At 33.2% G+C, this 20,119-nt stretch overlaps 2 protein-coding genes and 1 non-coding gene across 3 annotated transcripts; 2 read left to right on the forward strand and 1 right to left on the reverse strand.

Annotated features, from left to right (window-relative positions):
- Nucleotides 1–1,677: 1,677 nt before the first annotated feature.
- LOC149250990 (small nucleolar RNA Z159/U59) lies at nt 1,678–1,763 on the reverse strand. The gene has a single exon (XR_016267793.1). It is a non-coding gene; the product is annotated as a small nucleolar RNA Z159/U59 (small nucleolar RNA).
- A 1,247-nt stretch (nt 1,764–3,010) lies between these two features.
- Nucleotides 3,011–5,306, forward strand: LOC149250991 (early nodulin-93-like). Its single transcript, XM_089459297.1, has 4 exons — nt 3,011–3,198; nt 4,441–4,502; nt 4,623–4,698; nt 4,970–5,306. Exons 1-4 carry the CDS (start codon nt 3,138–3,140, stop codon nt 5,077–5,079), a joined length of 309 nt encoding a protein of 102 aa, XP_089315423.1. The 5' UTR covers nt 3,011–3,137; the 3' UTR covers nt 5,080–5,306.
- Nucleotides 5,307–10,045: 4,739 nt separating this feature from the next.
- On the forward strand, nt 10,046–11,006 carry LOC149250992 (uncharacterized). Its single transcript, XM_089456505.1, has 3 exons — nt 10,046–10,270; nt 10,371–10,496; nt 10,740–11,006. The coding sequence occupies exons 1-3, from the start codon at nt 10,073–10,075 to the stop codon at nt 10,923–10,925; spliced, it is 510 nt and encodes a 169-aa protein (XP_089312631.1). The 5' UTR covers nt 10,046–10,072; the 3' UTR covers nt 10,926–11,006.
- Nucleotides 11,007–20,119: the final 9,113 nt, after the last annotated feature.

Consider the following 20,119-nt stretch of genomic DNA (forward strand, 5'->3'; position numbering starts at 1 on the left):
ATTTCTGCAACAAATAAAAAACTGAAACCCTAACATAGACATGTATACGCGAGCAGAATGCTAGCCATTGTTCTCATCATAGTTTTATAGGGCCTAATATCTCTTTCGAGAACGTGAAAGCCATTACAGTGAGAACATTCATGAATACAAGCCTAAAAACTCACAACATTGTTGCACGGTTCGCTCCGCAGAAGGGAAAGAGCAAATGAGGTTTGTGGGGCATTGTTTGGGGAGGACAGTGACACCAAATGAAACCGAAATTTTCCTTACTGTCGATCAAGCCCTGGCATCTAAGGGTCGTCAATGTTTGACACCTCATAAAACCTCAATTAATGTTGATAACTCTGAGTTGTACCATAGACAATGCAATCACCTTACAAGTTCGTACCACTACTGTGGACTCTAGAGTGACTCTATACGTCAGTAATAGATAAGTAAATTTTCAGAAATGCTAGGTGGACAAACAACCCTTCACACAACATTTTATAATATTATTTAAATTTTTTATAATATTAATTAGAAAGCAAATTTTAATTATTTTTTTAAGGGTGAGTTTCATTGAGCACTTCTTTGAAGTGCCAAAGGCTTGTTTACTCCCCAATTTTTAATGTTTGTTTATAATACCAACTGTAGTAGATTATACACTATGTAAGAGCCATTGTCATGGATTATACACTATGTTAGTGCTTCATACATTATCATTAAATTCTACCAGAGTTGCATGAAGTCATATTATTCAATATAAACTTCACCTTTTTCAATAGTTGCATAGTGGTTAGTGAAGACATAAGTCACTAGAATGAATGAATTAAGGAACATCATATGCGATAATAGAGTCTAAGTGAACCTCAACTTATAAGGTAGGTAATTTCCTATTATGAGGTATGTTACATTACCAATCTTTCATAGTGCCTAGTGATAGAAGCTCATTGTGATGTAAGTTTTTGCAATAAGGTTATCTAGCAACCAGCAGAATTTCATTCATAGTGCCTCGTGATGGAAGTTCATTGTTCATTGTAACCTAAGTTCTTACAGTAACGTTATCAACCAATTAACAGAATTCATGATATAACTTTATCTATGACGCCCAAAATCCATTAGATTACCCTCTACTCAAATCCAACGCAAAGAAGGAATTTTCAAAGTTATCTTCAATTAATACACATCTCAAATGTGGGGATTTGTTTTGCTTTCGGTTTGCCCAATCTTATGAGCATTTTGATGGCCTCCCAACGCCATGGGCTTGTAGAACTTTTTGGAACAATAGCGGCAAGTAAAGACGTAGCGCTTAGAGCGTTGGTCCGAAGAGCCTTATTAGGGTTAACAAACTTCATCCCATTAATCAACAATACCTACATCAATGAAAATTTTTGGAGAGAATTTCAAAGAGTTATACTTGAAACTCTCGTAAACATAGAGAAACGATAGATCAATCCATTCCCACGAGGGTTGCAGGGTTCGACCCTGCCACCAACAAGGCAAGACAATAAGTCGTGAGATAACACTGTATATTTTAAAAAGAAAGAATGCACCAAGAAGACATACGAGTTAGGGTTACAAAACCCACTTGTATGAAATGTTAGCTCAGTAAAACCCTCTACCTGCAAGCGAAAACAGTGCCGATAACTTACAAGAATGTGCTGCCTAGAGTCAGACATAAAGAAAATCCAAAGCATAATCTCTTTAGTTTAGGCCTCCAAACGTTTTCCGCATCTCTTATATCTCGGAAGAACGAAAATTTGATTTTTAACATCACAAGAGATAATGCGAATCCAACTGAACATAAAATCAAATCAAATATGGCGAATAGATGGAAATACCAGAGAGTCAGATATAAAGAAAATTCAATGAAGAATCTCTTCAGTTCATGTCTCTGAACTTTTCGGCGTCTCTTAAATCTCAGAACAACGAAAATTTGATTTTTAACCTCACAAGAGAGAATTCGAAATCCCAACTGAACATTCGAGAAGCAACGAGAAAATCAAATAAAATACGACGAATAGGTGGAAATACTAGAGAGAGATTGCATATAAACGACACCCTTCCCCTTCAAATATCGCCGAATGGAAACATGGATTCAAAACACTTGCCCCTACAGTAATTTAACCTCGAGCGTTTAGTGTTAGGGCATAAGCAATTTTATTAAACGCGCACCTCAAACTCTAAACTCTGACTCAGGTTAAGTATCAAAGCACGTTACATGTATTCTATTTCACCGGAGGCAGTTGTGGGAGGTTGAGCGCAACATTCTCCACCGCCTATGAAAATCTTGTAATCATCTGACACATAAAGATCGACGACGAACAACACGGTGACATGGGAAGGGGGTGTGTAATTAATATTATTATTACTGCAGTTATTGTTTCGGAATTTTGGAAACATTGAGGCTAGTTCTAAGCGTGCCAAATTATCCGTTTTCATTCTATAGAATTCTGAGAGTAAAGGCGAAAACGCGGAGGGAGCAGCGGGTTTCGGGTACAGCTGCCTTGCAAATTGAAAAAGGGGAGCCGACGTATACGGGTCTCTGTCTATCAATCACGGTCTGCACTCACTCACATTAGGTAAGACAAAACAACACTACAGCGGCTGTGCTGCACATTAGTAGGTGTCCTGTACGCGACAAACCAAAATCCAAACCCGGGGGTATGAGGGGGCGTCTGAATCTAGCGGCCGTTATCGGTAGTAATTCCGCCCAACAAATATAATTGTAAAGTGCACCGTGGGCGAGATTGGAATCAAATTGATATTCACAGGCGGTATAGCACACAGAAAATAGACAGATTATGGCACACAAAACAGAAACCAGAACTGAGAATCCTCAATACTCAATCCCTACGTCGCTGGACACACGGTTTTCTTTAATCTCTCTCAAAACAGCGTCTTCGTCATCGCATCAAACTATGTTATTCACATTATTTCTTCGCACAGCTACCTACCTACCTACCTTAATAAGCTGATTAGCTATTGATTTCGATCTCACACCCACTGTTTTGTCTGTTGTTATTCTATATATATCACTAGCGTCTTGAGTTTCCCGTATCCAGCATTCAGTCCCGTATCTCCTGAATTACTCTGTCTCACCTCAAGCACTGACTGGAGGGGATTATTATAGCAGTAAGCACAGAAGACCAGAGGAGATGGCAAGTTCAAATCAACAGGCTGACATGAAAATTCTCAGAGCAAAGCAGTGCTCCAAGGGTAAGTCGTGAATCTACCTGCCTCATCATCTGGGGCATCTGGAAGTCTAGAAATGCCTTCATTTTCGACCATGTTGCACCGAATATTTGAGAACATGCTATAATATCTTCTCATATTATTCTAAATTTTTGGTCCTTTTGCCCTCCATTGACTCTTCCCTCCCCTGCCAGAGACCTTTGGTCCTCTTATCTTGTAGGTTTTTTCAATGGCGCATTATTTTCTAACTCCCGTGGATGTGGAATGGTCTAACACTTTTGTGGGGTTCTCCATTGTGCCGACTGGCTTGATATCAGGTCTCTCTGTCTTCGGTGACTCTAAATCTGTTATTGACTGGGCTAATACAAAGGTTCCCTAAATTCTCCTGCTCGAGACTTGAAAATCTCGAATCAGTAGTTTTTATTCATCTTCCCATTTTGCACATCTACCGATCTCAAAATAGTGAAGCAGATCGATTATCAAAATTGGGTTGCTGCCCTGTTTCTGATGGCATTGTCTTCCAGAGCAGGTTGCTGCCCTGTTTCTGATGCCATTGTCTTCCAGAAGTTCTGCTCTGGCACTTTGATAGGGGAAGTTTTATGACTGTGTCCTCTGATTCACAAAGGGGTCCGGACACATTCAGCTCTAATTTTTTATGAAGATATCGTGCACTGAGGGCCACCTGTTTTTGATATCCTTCCTGTCTCTGGAACAAATTTTTGTCCTGGTTTTTCTGCAGGGGCAAGAAATCCTGCACTTCACCTGATAGGTTCATGAAATGACTCCGGTGTTTTTTCTCTGGGATTACTCTCGTCTATTTTTTTGATTAATTATCTGATTATTGCATGAATGTATCTCTGTATCTATGTAAGGACTGTTAGTTTGATTAATTAGCTCAATGTAACTTTTTACAGGACTGATGGTAAAAGTATGTTAGTTTTTATATGGATGACACTGAAAAGTTTTACTCTTCGAACAATGTACTTTCTCTTTATCAATTAATTGAAAGTGTTTTTTCATTCTAAAAAAAGCCGCGAATCTACCTCAACCTCGTCTCTCGTCTCTCTCACTCACATTAACATTAATCGTTTGCATTAATCGTTCGTTCTTTCTTTCTTGCGCTGCGCCGGCTGGAGGTCATGTGCCTAAATTCATTTTCCTGCATAAAATCCATTCTGAATTCATTTTCCTGCATAAAATCCATTCTGTTAATTAATAATTTGTGGGCATGATGAAACTGATGACCATATTTATGCATGCATACAGAAGCGGTAAAAGCAGGGGCCAAAGCGGCTGCAATTGCATGCGTAGCATCCGCGATCCCCACAGTGAGTCTTATTGTTAACGCACCAATTAATCTGTACCAATTCAATTCATGTAAGTCAGCCGGGTTAATATTAACCGCTGGGTTGGATTAATAGATAATGCGGCCTTGAAATAATCTGCAGATACTGGGAGCAAGAGCTATTCCTTGGGCAAGGGCTAACCTCAATCATGCTGCACAGACACTTATCATCTCTACAAGTAAGTCAATAATTAATCAGTTAAATATCGCTGTCATGCCATCCCCAAAATATTATGCTGCAGTTGCTTTCTTCTCCTCAGCATCTATAAAAAAAAAAAATTGTGAAAAGTACGCTAATCTAATGTATTCAAATATTTGGACGAACAGTGGTATATCTTTTATTTATAAACCATTCTCGCAGATCTAGTTAATTCTGCTGATCTCGCTAACAATAACTACCAAATGAACTGCGTGTTGATGCTGTGTCGTGGGTATTTTCATTGGATACAGTCAGCGGTTCGGTTTATTTCATCGTAGCAGATAAGACCATTCTCAACTCTGCACGTAGAAACTCCTTCCGTGAACAAATGGAAAGTCAAGCCGAATACTCCCCTTTCTGAAAGCAGGCTGGAAGTTCACCACCGCAAAAAATTATAAGCAGCGCAGACAAATATCTCCAATTCCATCTCTGATATGGCCTGATGATAAATATGTCTCTATTTATGTACATAGATCGATTGATGTAGCGACAAGTACTTTTCTATATCCATCAACAATCTTGTAAATGTCAGTAGCACGGGCTCTCAATATATTGAGTAATGGTACGCTCAGCCTTTATCTTTTCCAATGCTGTCAGGTTGTGCAAATGAGGTCGTTCATATATTTATATATATATATCACCGTTTTCAGTTTTGAACTTTAAAGTTCAGTCCAGGGAGCAATCTTCAAATTTTCTTGCGTGTAAAAATAATAATGGGTCGGATTCCAAATCATATGAAAACTTTGACCGAATACCATGGAAAAATTATTTGTTGGAGTTGACGTTGATGTAAACATTTGCCATTACAAATGAAATGACTACAAACGTATAAAGACAGAGATGACATGGTTTTAAAATGATACCGTCATAATTGATCTATTAAATAGTTTTTAAATTGTGTAATTACTTAGGTGAGTGAATGAAGCCCTACCCTCGTCGCCTTAAGGGAGTGCTTATTTCCATCTCCATAGCAAAGTTAATGCTATGTCCTTACACACTGTGACAAAGGCATACAGCCTCCTTGACGTCATGGGGCCCTTCCATGTTGGACCATGCATCATAGCATGCATCCCTATCGTGCGATTACAGGGCACGCAGCTCCAGTGACTCTGATGTCTGTCGTGCTCCTGCCCATGGACCATGGAAAAATTATTTGTTGGAGTTGACGTTGATGTAAACATTTGTCATTACAAATGAAATGACTACAAACGTCATGACATGGTTTTAAAATGATACGGTCATAATTGATCTATTAAATAGTTTTTAAATTGTGTAATTACTTAGGTGAGTGAATGAAGCCCCTTGAGTCGCCTTACGACAGTGCCTATTTCCACCTCCATAGCAAAGTTAATGCTATGTCCATACACCCTCTAACAGCGGTAGATAGCCTCCTTGACATCATGGGGCCTTCCATGTTCGACCATGCATCATAGCATGCATCCCTCTCGGGCGATTACAGGGCACGCAGCTCCGGCGACTCTGTCGTCTGCCGTGCTCCTGCCCATCGACCCTGCCCGCCTCCACTTTGGCCTCCACTCTCGCGTATTGATGAAGCACATTTACCAACCTGAGGCACATTTACAGCATTTACGAATGGTACCAACCATCCTCCACGCAATTCCAACTCCCGGCAATTCAAACTCCATGACAATTCACGCATTGAACTCCGGCGAACAGAGGAGAGGTTACAGCCATTGAACTCCGGTGAACAGAAGGTGATTCAGTGCATGTAGCGCTTTGAGGACGGAAGATTTCAAACTCTCGTTCGACCTCTGTCTTGCGCGTATACACGTATTATCGTATACCCCTGCATACAACGATAATATAGAATTCATGAAACAGCTACTGAAAAACGTGGGGCTTTCCCCTTTGCGGTTCTATGAAAAGGGTTGATACAATGAAAATTATATGTTCAGGGTGTTACAGGTACTCTTGTTTGCGGTTTTATGAATTCCTATCAGAGGTATTTCAGATCCCATACAGTCGAACTTTGATAGTCATGAATATAAGCACTCTTGAGTTTAAGCTACAGCAAATTGATAGCCCAGGAGATGGTTTACATAAATATATAAAGACCACAAACAAGCACAACCAAAAGGTGGTAGCATACACACCTATGCATGTACACACCAAAATGATGCTTTGTCGGTTCTTGCAAAAATCCAAATATTGTACATCATTATAATGACTATGGTGACTATCATTACCAAAATTAAAGAGGTTACTGATGTGAAGCCAATAATCTTGCATTACCCCTTTTATGCTCTCAATTGTAAATCCAAATATCTATATGCTATATATCATTACAAGTATTCTATTACTGATACCAAAATTTAAGAGGTAAAAGACATCAATATTAGGATCAGGAATTTCCATTTGCCAAATTCAAGTAGTGATCAACAATGCCTTCAATTCGGCGTCAAAAGTTTCAGCCATTTTCTTCACTTCTCTCGTGACCTCTTTCTTCACTTCTCTGGTGACCTCAACCAACGTATCCATGATTTCCTTCATAATTGGCGTCGATGAAACTGGGGGCTTGATAGCAATTGAATTCCTATCAGATGTATACAACTCAGAATTTTAATAACAGAGGAGCTTTTACTGAAAGTTTGAAACTATATGCAGCTGGCCATTGGTGATCGAAAATTGCTTTTCGCAAGGTTAGTGCACATCCTTTTCATGCCTCGAAGCCGTATTTTAAAAAGCCATATGCAACGCGACAAAGCCCTAGCATTTCCAATAGATTCCCAACGACATTTCATGTTTTATGAACTCTTCCCTCGTTAATGATCTATAATTGATTTAGCACAGATTCCAAAACAGGTTTCGATTGATTTAAAGATTTAAATATATTTTAAAGATTCAGAGATTACAACTCGATTCGCTCACTCCGCCAAACTATATCGTAAAAGATAGCAAATTTATTCTAGAGCAGTAATATATGGCCAAATTTAGATCGCAAGTGGACTCACAGTTCAGAATAAATTTTATTTGACTCCTCAAGAATGCGGTGCCATGAAGAATCTTCTTCATCATTCTCACAAGCATCGGTCCTCGTCACGGTTAATTATAAGGAGTATTCCCAAGCCAAATGGCTCTGAAAATCTTATTTTGGTTGGAATTTGATTAATAAAAGGTTCAAGTTTCATTAGATTAGATGAATTTTAAAAAAATTAGGGTTTTGATGAAGTCGGCGCTCGCAAAAGTTTATGAGGCAATGAAGAACCGTGTTCTGGAATTTTAGTTAGGAAATCGAAATTTCTTCCTAGTGACGGAAAGTTAAAGTTTTAAAGAATCTTTTCTCTGCATGTTTAGTCAAATATCTTGTGACCGAAAGCATTTAAATATCTTAAATGCATTAAGCAAGCATTTAAAGATTCTAAATAGATAGAAGTTTTTACTCGCTCAAATATTTTTATTAATTTATTTTTTCCAACCTGATAAAAAAAAGATTTAAAATTTTTAATATAATTATAATTTTGTTACGATTCAAATTTTTCTCCTAATGACTTGTTTTTCTCAAAAATGTGCTTTAGGATCGTAAAAATTTTCAATTAAATGTTTGATTAATAAGTATTCGTGTTTCCTATATCCGCAAAATCTTACAGCAAATCATCTATCCTCATTTCATTCAATTTTATATTATACAAATGAATTATGAATACTGAAGGTATATTATACGCAGTGGAATCGGTAGATGAATCTCGTGTCATGTGTTTGGATGGAGAAATGGAAAACCATAGTAAAAAATCACAAAACAATTGCATAGTCTAGTAAATGTGGAATATTGTTGTTAAGGAATCTGTTTAGTTATTAACACTGTGAGTATATATACACAGTGGAAACAATAGATAAATTTGATCTAATAAGTATAAATGGAGAAATAAAGAAGTGAGGTACACATGGAAACAACAGAAGGATCTCATGTCATAGGAAGAAATGGAGAAGTAAAGAAATGAGAATTGACATTATTTACATTAAATATTAACACTTTAGATATTCAGACTAAAATCAGTTGATGAAAGCACTTACATACTTTGTCCTTGCCGGATGTGCAATAGTAATGTGCTTAGAATTGCCGGAGGCTTACAAGCCTTGGCTGTCCAAGCTTTTCTTCTCCTTTCTAATTTTAAGTGGAATGATGATGCTGGGATAAGCCGGATAGTTATGGTAACCACAAAAAAATAGATATGAATATTGATTTTTACTTTAATGTGTTTTTATGATGTTTTTAACAACATTGTTGTTTACATATTCATTTATAGGGAAGTAAGAAAATGGAGGAAATTAGGAGTGAATGGGAGGTAACTATCAAAGGCACCAAGCAAGTGTTCACTTGTCTTGTTGGTGGTTGTGCGGGGAATTTGAGTCGATCTAAGCTATCTGGCCCTAATCATCATCGCGCTACCACCCAAAATCTCTCACCAGTTCCTCCACGTCAAAGAGGTCGAGTAAGAGATGCAAATGCTACATGGGCGGTAAAATCAACAAGTGCAGTTAAAAGGCAAAATGCCAAAATACAATATGATTTAGATGCAAGGCTATGTCATGCACGATAACAAGCATATAAAAGATTTGTCAATGAAGAAATTCTTCCAGCTGTAAGTATTTATTAGTATTTATTTGTATATGATTTTTTAGCATATAAAAGATTTGTCAATGAAGAAATTCTTTCAGTTGTAAGTATTTATTAGTATTTATTTGTATATGATTTTTTATTAATATTGTCAATGAAGAAATTCTTTGAGATGTAAGTATTTATTAGTATTTATATGTATATGTTTTCTACTAATATTAATTTATTGTTGTGGACTAAATTCATTGAAACTTGTTTTCAGAGTCAGTTGTTACATTTGATCAGCTTAATGATACTTCAAAGCAAAGGATTTGTGAAAAAATTCAACGTTGGGATGAGAGTCTACCTCCTAGACACATGGAGACAATGAAGCTCATAGATATTGCTTTAAAAGAGAAAGCAAGCACTGAGGTTCCAATGATGTGGGGGAAGAAGGATTAGATGAGCACAACCATATATTAAACTTTGATGAAACTAATCTGGACAATGACAACACAGTTGAGTCCATTTTTTTGCATATATTAATTTTTTAGACATTTTAACATTAAATGATATTTATATTTATTATAATTGTATACTAATTTCTCATTGTTATTGATATGCATAGCCTAATCAACAAAATTCTCCAAATTCAAGCCACCAATCATTACGACCCTCACCTAGATTTCAAGGTTTTCAAGGGGTTACTGGGCAAGTAAGTTTTTAATCCATATAACCTATTCCACTAAAAACATTAATATATAAATTGTTATGTTTTACCATAATGATGGGATGAGAAATGGATGTTCTATATTATATATCGTTATCTTTGAATTTTTTTTATTGTGTGTGTGTGTGTTATTTCTTATTTATGGTGCAGGTGTTCCCTTTGGAACCATCACAATCAATGAAAACTCCTTGTCGAAGCCTTAAGAAGAATGGAAATGAAATGGTTCAAATGCTACAACCATCTTCAGGTCCAATGTCACAATGCAAGGTAAGATTATATTTATTTATACTCTTATAATTTTATCATATTTTTACATTTAATTCTTTTTGAGTCACATACTTATATCTATGTATAATCTAATGTGAAGAGTAATGAATATACATCTCCTAAAACACCTTTGCACATGTATGATGGTGGACATGATGCTCAGCAAAAATCACATTCTCCTCAACCATTGCGGCATTCACCTAGACTTCAAGATAAATTAAGAGAGGTAAGTTATATACTACATATCTTAGCTCATAATAACATTGACATATTTTTTTATGACTAGTTAATGCATTTTCTTTTCATATTCGTTACATGTTCACCATATTCTCATTATATCTATATAGATTTTGATATTTATTGATAGCTAGTCAATGAATTGTCTTTTCATATTCGTTACATGGTCAGCATATTTTCATTATATCTATGTGGATTTTGATATTTATTGATAATGTTTTAATTTCCACAGAAAACAAAAAAGATAAATGTTGATGCTATGGTTAAAAGGACGAAAATCACGCCAAAGGACTTGAAAGCACGTGGGTTCAAGTCACGCAAACAATACATAGAGCATACATGCTCAACTACCATTGCTCTCACTAAACCCACTAGGTTTGCTACTTTGAAGGCTAAACATTCCAGCAAGTTTAAATGACTTAGGATACAATAATATAACTTTAGGCATTGTTTTGTCTATAAAGGAGCTACAAAGACAGTTTCAATATATGTAATCTCTTTATTATTTATACTTTTCAATACATCATTTTTTTTTCCAAAAATTGTTTCTAGGTGCTAAGTATGTCTTTAAAGTGCCAACATCATAAAGATTTTAAATATATTTACATGACATTCCCTTCACTAGCTACGTTTTCCCTTATCTGTCCAACTTTATCCGAGCTGCTATCGCATCAATCCAAGAAATAGTGAATCCGTGACTTTAAAGGCGAAACAATGCACACAAATATATACAAAGGAATAAAAACAGGATAATATATTCCTCAACGATTCAGTGCTCAGTCTCCTGGCATCCTTATCAAATCATAATTAACAAAATCTAATGTTATTAATTATTAATGCAGTAAACCACTCCAAGACGTCATTATCTCCATATGTGACCGCATTTCTGAGCACCCATTTCAATCATCCCTCTGCTCTTATGTTAATAGGTGTGATAGGTCTTCATAATTTTAGTTTTAAAAAAGGAAAATAATAATGTTGTAGATTTCAACTATATATCTGTTAATTTTTAGTGGTTTATTTTAGAATAAGTTTTTCCAGAATTTTCATTCTTTAAAGAAAAATTATGAATGTTATAGATTTCAACAATATCTCTGTTCACATTAATCTAGTTATATGAATAGGTGTGATTTATTTCTACTTTAAATTTTTAGTGTTTTATTTGGTTTATTTTAGAATACATCTTTCAAAATTTTTATTTTTTAAAGAAAAAATATAAATACTTCATAAAGATGTTGCAGATTTCAATCTTATTTTTCCTTTTCTTTTCTTTTTCCCTTTTTTTTTCATAGTTGGTTTTAGTGCAATTTTTTGGATTTTCTAGTGTGAAATCCGGTGGAAAAATCTGAGGTGAAATCTTGATTTGTGCTATTTAAACTAGTTTTTTTCATCACCCTGGAAAATGGTAGGGCACTTTGTTTGCACAAGATTACCCATCTAGCTTGCGATTTCAATAAATTTCTGCTAGATTTTAGAGAAATTTGACGAAAAAACCCTAGGGCACTTCTATTGCACATGATTAATCATGAAGCTTGTGATTTCAATAAATTCCTCCTAGATTTTAGAGACATTTGATTAGAAAAACCCACCATCAAAGCTTCCAAAAAGTAGCACTAAAGACAACTCTCTTTTTTCTACCGAAAATAGACCATTTTTTTTAGTTATTCAAGTAAAAATAATAATAATAAATACATACTATATCATTTATATAGCTCAGTGATGCAACCGGTAAGGAAAAAACATATAGCTATCAAATGGCAAAAAACTTCTATACATATAATTTTTGGTTATGTCAATAGGTGTGGTTTAATTCAGAGTAATCTTTGGTTATGTCAATAGGTGTGGTTTATTTCAAAGTAATTTCTAGTTATGTCAATAAGTATTATTTATCTCAGAATCAACATTTCAAAATTTAGATTTAAATAATGTTTTGTTTCAAATTTAATACATAATTTATTCAAAAAATATTAAATATTAATTTTAAAATGTTTTAATAAAATTAGTTTATTTATATTATATTTTTAAATAATAAATTTAGGTAAAAGTTTTACTAAATATATATTTGTTGGTGCTTATTCATGTTAATATCAACTAAGCTCTTTGGTACATATATGACATTTAAAATTAGCCTACATTTCTATTTTCTATCTTTTTCTCTTAAAAAGTTCTTAATAGTGTCACCTTGGAATTCAAACCATGCTAACTCTAAGCATGTAAACATGTCACATCAATTAACAATACTCACTATCGTTTGAAGTGCATCAAATAGTCACATATGAAATGTGCATAAATTTACTGTGCTCTTTGGTACATTAACACCTCGATGTAAAGGCGATAATGAACTTTAATACAATCCAAACTCATGTATATTCCATTCTGTATATTATAATAATGACAATTATCCAAAGCATTTTGTGTATCTGTCATCTATTTACATATGCACTTTTCACCAATTTTAACAAAATTAAAATTCAATACTTTAGTTAAGATTAAGGTAAATTTGATAATTGTGAAAACTTAATTATTATCAAATGTAAGTTTACAACAATTTCAATTTAGATTTAAATAATGTTTTGTTTCAAATTTAATACATAATTTATTCAAAAAATATTAAATATTAATTTTAAAATGTTTTAATAAAATTAGTTTATTTATATTATATTTTTAAATAATAAATTTAGGTAAAAGTTTTACTAAATATATTTTTGTTGGTGCTTATTCATGTTAATATCAACTATGCTCTTTGGTACATATATGACATTTAAAATTAGCCTACATTTCTATTTTCTTTCTTTTTCTTTTAAAAAGTTCTTAATAGTGTCACCTTGGAATTCAAACCATGCTAACTCTAAGCATGTACACAGGTCACATCAATTAACAAAACTCACTATCGTTTGAAGTGCATCAAATAGTCATATATGAAATGTGCATAAATTTACTATGCTCTTTGGTACATTAACACCTCGATGTAAGGGCGATAATGAACTTTAATACAATCCAAACTCATGTATATTCGATTCCGTATATTATAATAATGACAATTATCTAAAGCATTTTGTGTATCTGTCATCTATTTACATATGCAGTTTTCATCAATTTTAACAAAATTGAAATCAAATACTTTAGTTAAGATTAAGGTACATTTGATAATTGTGAAAACTTAATTATTATCAAATGTAAGTTTACAACAATTTCAATTTAGATTTAAATAATGTTTTGTTTCAAATTTAATAGATAATTTATTCAAAAAAATATTAAATATTAATTTTAAAATGTTTTAGTAAAATTAGTTTATTTATATTATATTTTTAAATAATAAATTTAGGTAAAAATTTTACTAAATATATTTTTGTTGGTACTTATTCATGTTAATATCAACTATGCTCTTTGGTACATATATGACATTTAAAATTAGCCTACATTTCTATTTTCTTTCTTTTTCTTTTAAAAAAATCTTAATAGTGTCACCTTGGAATTCAAACCATGCTAACTCTAAGCATGTACACATGTCAGATCAATTAACAAAACTCACTACCGTTTGAAGTGCATCAAATAGTCATAGATGAAATGTGCATAAATTTACTATTCTCTTTGGTACATTAACACCTCGATGTAAGGGCGATAATGAACTTTAATACAATCCAAACTCATGTATATTCTATTCCGTGTATTATGATAATGACAATTATCTAAAGCATTTTGTGTATCTGTGATCTATTTACATATGCACTTTTCACCAATTTTAACAAAATTGAAATCAAATACTTTAGTTAAGATTAAGGTAAATTTGATAATTGTGAAAACTTAATTATTATCAAATGTAAGTTTACAACAATTTCAATTTAGAATTGAATAATGTTTTGTTTCAAATTTAATACATAATTTATTCAAAAAATATTAAATATTAATTTTAAAATGTTTTAATAAAATTAGTTTATTTATATTATATTTTTAAATAATAAATTTTGGTAAAAGTTTTACTAAATATATTTTTGTTGGTGCTTATTCATGTTAATATCAACTATGCTCTTTGGTACATATATGACATTTAAAATTAGCCTACATTTCTATTTTCTTTCTTCTCTTTTAAAAAGTTCTTAATAGTGTCACCTTGGAATTCAAACCATGATAACTCTAAGCATGTAGACAGGTCACATCAATTAACAAAACTCACTACCGTTTGAAGTGCATCAAATAGTCATATATGAAATGTGGATAAATTTACTATGCTCTTTGGTACATTAACACCTCGATGTAAGGAAGATAATGAACTTTAATACAATCCAAACTCATGTATATTCGATTCCGTATATTATAATAATGACAATTATCTAAAGCATTTTGTGTATCTGTCATTTATTTGCATATGCACTTTTCACCAATTTTAACAAAATTGAAATCAAATACTTTAGTTAAGATTAAGGTAAATTTGATAATTGTGAAAACTTAATTATTATCAAATGTAAGTTTACAACAATTTCAATTTACATTTAAATAATGTTTTGTTTCAAATTTGATACATAATTTATTCAAAAAATATTAAATATTAATTTTAAAATGTTTTAATAAAATTAGTTTATTTATATTATATTTTTAAATAATAAATTTAGGTAAAAGTTTTACTAAATATATTTTTGTTGGTGCTTATTCATGTTAATATCAACTATGCTCCTTGGTACATATATGACATTTAAAATTAGCCTACATTTCTATTTTCTTTCTTTTTCTTTTAAAAAGTTCTTAATAGTGTCACCTTGGAATTCAAAACATTGTAACTCTAAGCATGTACACAGGTCACATCAATCAACAAAACTCACTACCATTTGAAGTGCATCAAATAGTCATATATGAAATGTGCATAAGTTTACTATGCTCTTTGGTACATTAACACCTCGATGTAAGGGCGATAATGAACTTTAATACAATCCAAACTCATGTATATTCTATTCCGTATATTATAATAATGACAATTGTCTAAAACATTTTGTGTATCTGTCATTTATTTTCATATGCACTTTTCACCAATTTTAACAAAATTGAAATCAAATACTTTAGTTAAGATTAAGGTAAATTTGATAATTGTGAAAACTTAATTATTATCAAATGTAAGTTTACAACAATTTCAATTTAGATTTAAATAATGTTCTGTTTCAAATTTAATACATTATTTATTCAAAAAATATTAAATATTAATTTTAAAATGTTTTAGTAAAAGTAGTTTATTTATATTATATTTTTAAATAATAAATTTAGGTAAAAGTTTTACTAAATATATTTTTTTTGGTGCTTATTCATGTTAATATCAACAATTTCTTTTAATAAATTATTTTCAATGTGCTAAATAGAGTTATATTAATGTAGATTGCTCTATGGTATGTTGTAAAGGTTTCAAAAAATTTGGCCAATGTTATATATGAAAGATACCATCATAGCCATGTATTACCCTCCTATGTGCACTAAGGTAGGTTAAGTTAGTTTATAAAATAATATTTATTGTACCTTCAATATAATAAGTGGGGCACCATGGTAGGGTTTAAAAAGATATATCGCGTTGAACTTTTCATTTTAAATTGTATATAATGCACCACACACATACAAGCACCGATGCTTTATATTCTAGTACTAGCACTTCTTTGTCTTGTGTTATTGAATTGGTATATTTCATTATTCCTTCTATTCCATAATATATTTGATTTATTTTTAGAATTTTGGCAAACATATAAATCTATAGTTTTCATCTACATAGATACCATATATTGATAGTTGTTTTAACTAGCTAAACATTTGAAATTAGCCTACATTTCTATTTTCTTTCTTTTTCTTTTAAAAAGTTCTTAATAGTGTCACCTTGGAATTCAAACCATGCTAACTCTAAGCATGTACACAGGTCACATCAATTAACAAAACTCACTATCGTTTGAAGTGCACCAAATAGTCATATATGAAATGTGCATAAATTTACTATGCTCTTTGGTACATTAACAAATGGATGGGAGCACTTATTGCAATACTCCCATATGATAATGTGTATCACACATTTTTGATAACTACACTAAGTGAATGAGAAGTTCATATTGATGGACATGGGATAATTAGGGTATAACACAGTAGGTGTTGCTACTTTACTAGAGAAACACACCACCATCCCATTTTTTTCTTTTTGTAAGTCATGTAATGCATTGTCATGTAATAGTAGCACCTATTTTAGTGTTACTATGGATGGGTAAGTGTGTCATTAATGGTGCTTCTCATTCACATAGATACATTGAAGAACTAACAAACAACATTAAAATGAAAGTTAGCATATATATATATATATATATATATATATATATATATATATATATATATATATATCAAACAAATCAAAATACAAAGAAACTTTTTTTGGGAAAGTCCGGGTGGTTGACAGAGAATGATCCCTAGTTTATCAAGGTCAAGTTAATGACAAAGAAAATAGGAAGACTCATTACTCAACTTTTAAGATTAAGTTATTATGCCAAAGATATAAATAATGGACAGGGAAGAATACCTTTCACCAATTAGTTGGTCCCTTGGTTGGATTTGTAATTGTATAGATAAAGTCTTGCATGCTCCAAACTTCTATAGAGATATGCTCAAAATGATCACATGACATTGCTCAAACCATTTACAATATAAATTATTAATGATATTAAAACAAGAACACTTGTAACTAACTAATATTAGTTAATATCAAGTAATTGATTTCTCTTCTACATCATGTAATTAATAATTAAATGAATTACAACATAGTTTCTTTTGGGAGAGAAGAGATCGCTTCATTCGTGTGTGTGTGCACACGTGTGTTAATGTGTGTGGGCAATACTTGATATAATTCCAATGCATTCATCAACAAAGGTTGTGTTCCTCCTAACCTAGACCACTTATAGACTTCAACTTTAATTACAACTCCTCATTATATGTAAAAAGGAAAACCAATAAGGGATTACATATCAAATTTGAGTAAGAGAGTCAACTTTATAAACAAAGGTTTGTGTAGAAGAGAACCATAAAATCCAAGGTTAAATTTTCAATATAATGCTCCAAAATAAAGGTAAAAAAATGGTCAATTCCCCCTTCTCCATCACATAAACCTTATTTATACTCTCATAAGTTGTTTAAGTTCATTGGGAATAGAAATTAGGGTTGTGTAGTGTAACAACCTAGTAACTTGCACTCAGGAGCATGCAATTAATGTGGATTTATGAATTTTTCAAAAGTTTGGAATGCATACACACCGAGCATGAAAAATACATGAACGACGTGCATATACGGAAGATATGCACATACAGAAAAGTTAGGGATATACAGAAGATATGCGCATATCTTTCGTATATGCGCAATTTCCGTATATGCACAATTTCCGTATATGTGCAATTTCTGTATATGGAATTTGTGCATATACGATGTAGATACATGAACGAAGATATGTACAAATTCCATATACGGAAGATATGCGCATATTTTCCGTATATCCCTAACTTTCCTATATGTGCATATCTTCCGTATATGCACGTCGTTCATGTATCTGCATCGTATATGTGAAATTCCATTACATAAATTACGCATATATGAAAATTGCGCATATACGGAAGATATCTTCCGTATATGCACAATTTGCGTATATGCGCAATTTCTGTATATGGAATTTGCGCATATATGGTGCAAATACATGAACGACGTGCATATACGGAAGATGTGTACATAAGGGAAAGTTAGGCATATACGTAAGAAATGCGCATATCTTTCGTATATGCGCACATGTTCCGTATATGCCCAATTTTCGTATATGCACAATTCCTGTATACGGAATCTGTGCATTTGTGATGCAGATACATAAACGACGTACATATACGGAAGATATGCACATACATGAAAGTTAGGGATATACGGAAGACATGCACATATCTTCCGTATATGCCCAATTTCCGTATATGCACACATCTTCCGTAAATGCACAATTTTCGTATATGCGCAATTCCTGTATACGGAAATTGTGCATATAAGGAAGATATGCACATACATGAAAGTTAGGGATATACAGAAGATATGCGCATGTCTTTCCGTATATGCTCAATTTTGGTATATGCGCATATCTTCCGTATATGCCCAATTTTTGTATATGCACAATTCTTGTATATGGAATCTATGCATCTGCGATGCAGATACATGAACGACCTGCATATACGGAAGATATGCACATACAGGAAAGTTAGGGATATACGGAAGACATGCGCATATCTTTCGTATATGCCCAATTTCCGTATATGCACACATTTTCCGTATATTCACAGTTTTCGTATATGCGCAATTCCTGTATACAGAACCTGCGCATCTGTGATTCAAATACATGAATGACGTGCATATACAGAATATATGCACATATAGGTAAGTTATGGATATACGGAAGACATGCACATATCTTCCGTATATGCCCAATTTCTTTATATGCGCACATCTTCCATATATGCACAGTTTCCGCATATGCGCAATTCCTGTATATGGAATCTATGCATCTGTGATGTAGATACATGGACGGCGTGCATATACGGAACATGTGCACATACAAGAAATTTAGGCATATACGGAAGACATGCGCATATCTTTCGTATATGCCTAATTTCCGTATATGCGCACAGCTTCCGTATATGCACAGTTTCCATATATGCACAATTCCTGTATACGGAAATTGGGCATATACGGAAATTGTGTATATACGGAGGATATGAACATATACAGAAATTGGGCATATACGGAAGAGATGCGCATATCTTCCGTATATGCCTAGTTTCTATATATGCACAATTTCTGTATATGGAATCTGCGCATATACAATGCAGATACATGAATGATGTGCATATACGGAAGATATGCACATACAAGAAAGTTAGGGATATATGAAAGACATACGTATATCTTCCGTATATGCCCAATTTCCGTATATGCGCACATCTTCCGTATATGTACAGTTTCCGTATATGCGCAATTCCTGTATATGGAATCTGCGCATCTGCGATGCTGATACATGGACAACATACATATATGGAAGATGTGCACATACCGGAATGTTAGGCATATACGAAAGACATGCACATATCTTCCGTATATGCCCAATTTCCGTATATGCTACATCTTCCGTATATGCACAGTTTCCTTATATGCGCAATTCCTGTATACAGAAATTGAGCATATACGGAAATTGTGTATATACGAATGATATGCGCATATACGGAAGATATGCGCATATTCCTGTATATGGAATCTGCGCATCTGCGATGCAGATACATGAACGACGTGCATATACGGAAGATATGCACATACAGGCAAGTTAGGGATATACGGAAGACATGCGCATATTTTCCATATATGCCCAATTCCTGTATATGCGCACATCTTCCGTATATGCCCAATTTCTGTATACAGGAATTGCGCATATACAGAAACTGTGCATATACGGAAGATGTGCGCATATACAAAAATTGGGCATCTACAGAAGATATGCGCATGTCTTCCGTATATGCCTCACTTTCCTGTATGTGCACATCTTTTGTATATGCACACAGTTCATGTATCTGCATCGCAGATGCATAG

Source organism: Pinus tabuliformis, chromosome 7 (assembly GCF_031772625.1).
Source record: "Pinus tabuliformis cultivar Carrire ecotype Pingquan chromosome 7, CPIR1, whole genome shotgun sequence".
Taxonomy (NCBI): domain Eukaryota; kingdom Viridiplantae; phylum Streptophyta; class Pinopsida; order Pinales; family Pinaceae; genus Pinus; species Pinus tabuliformis.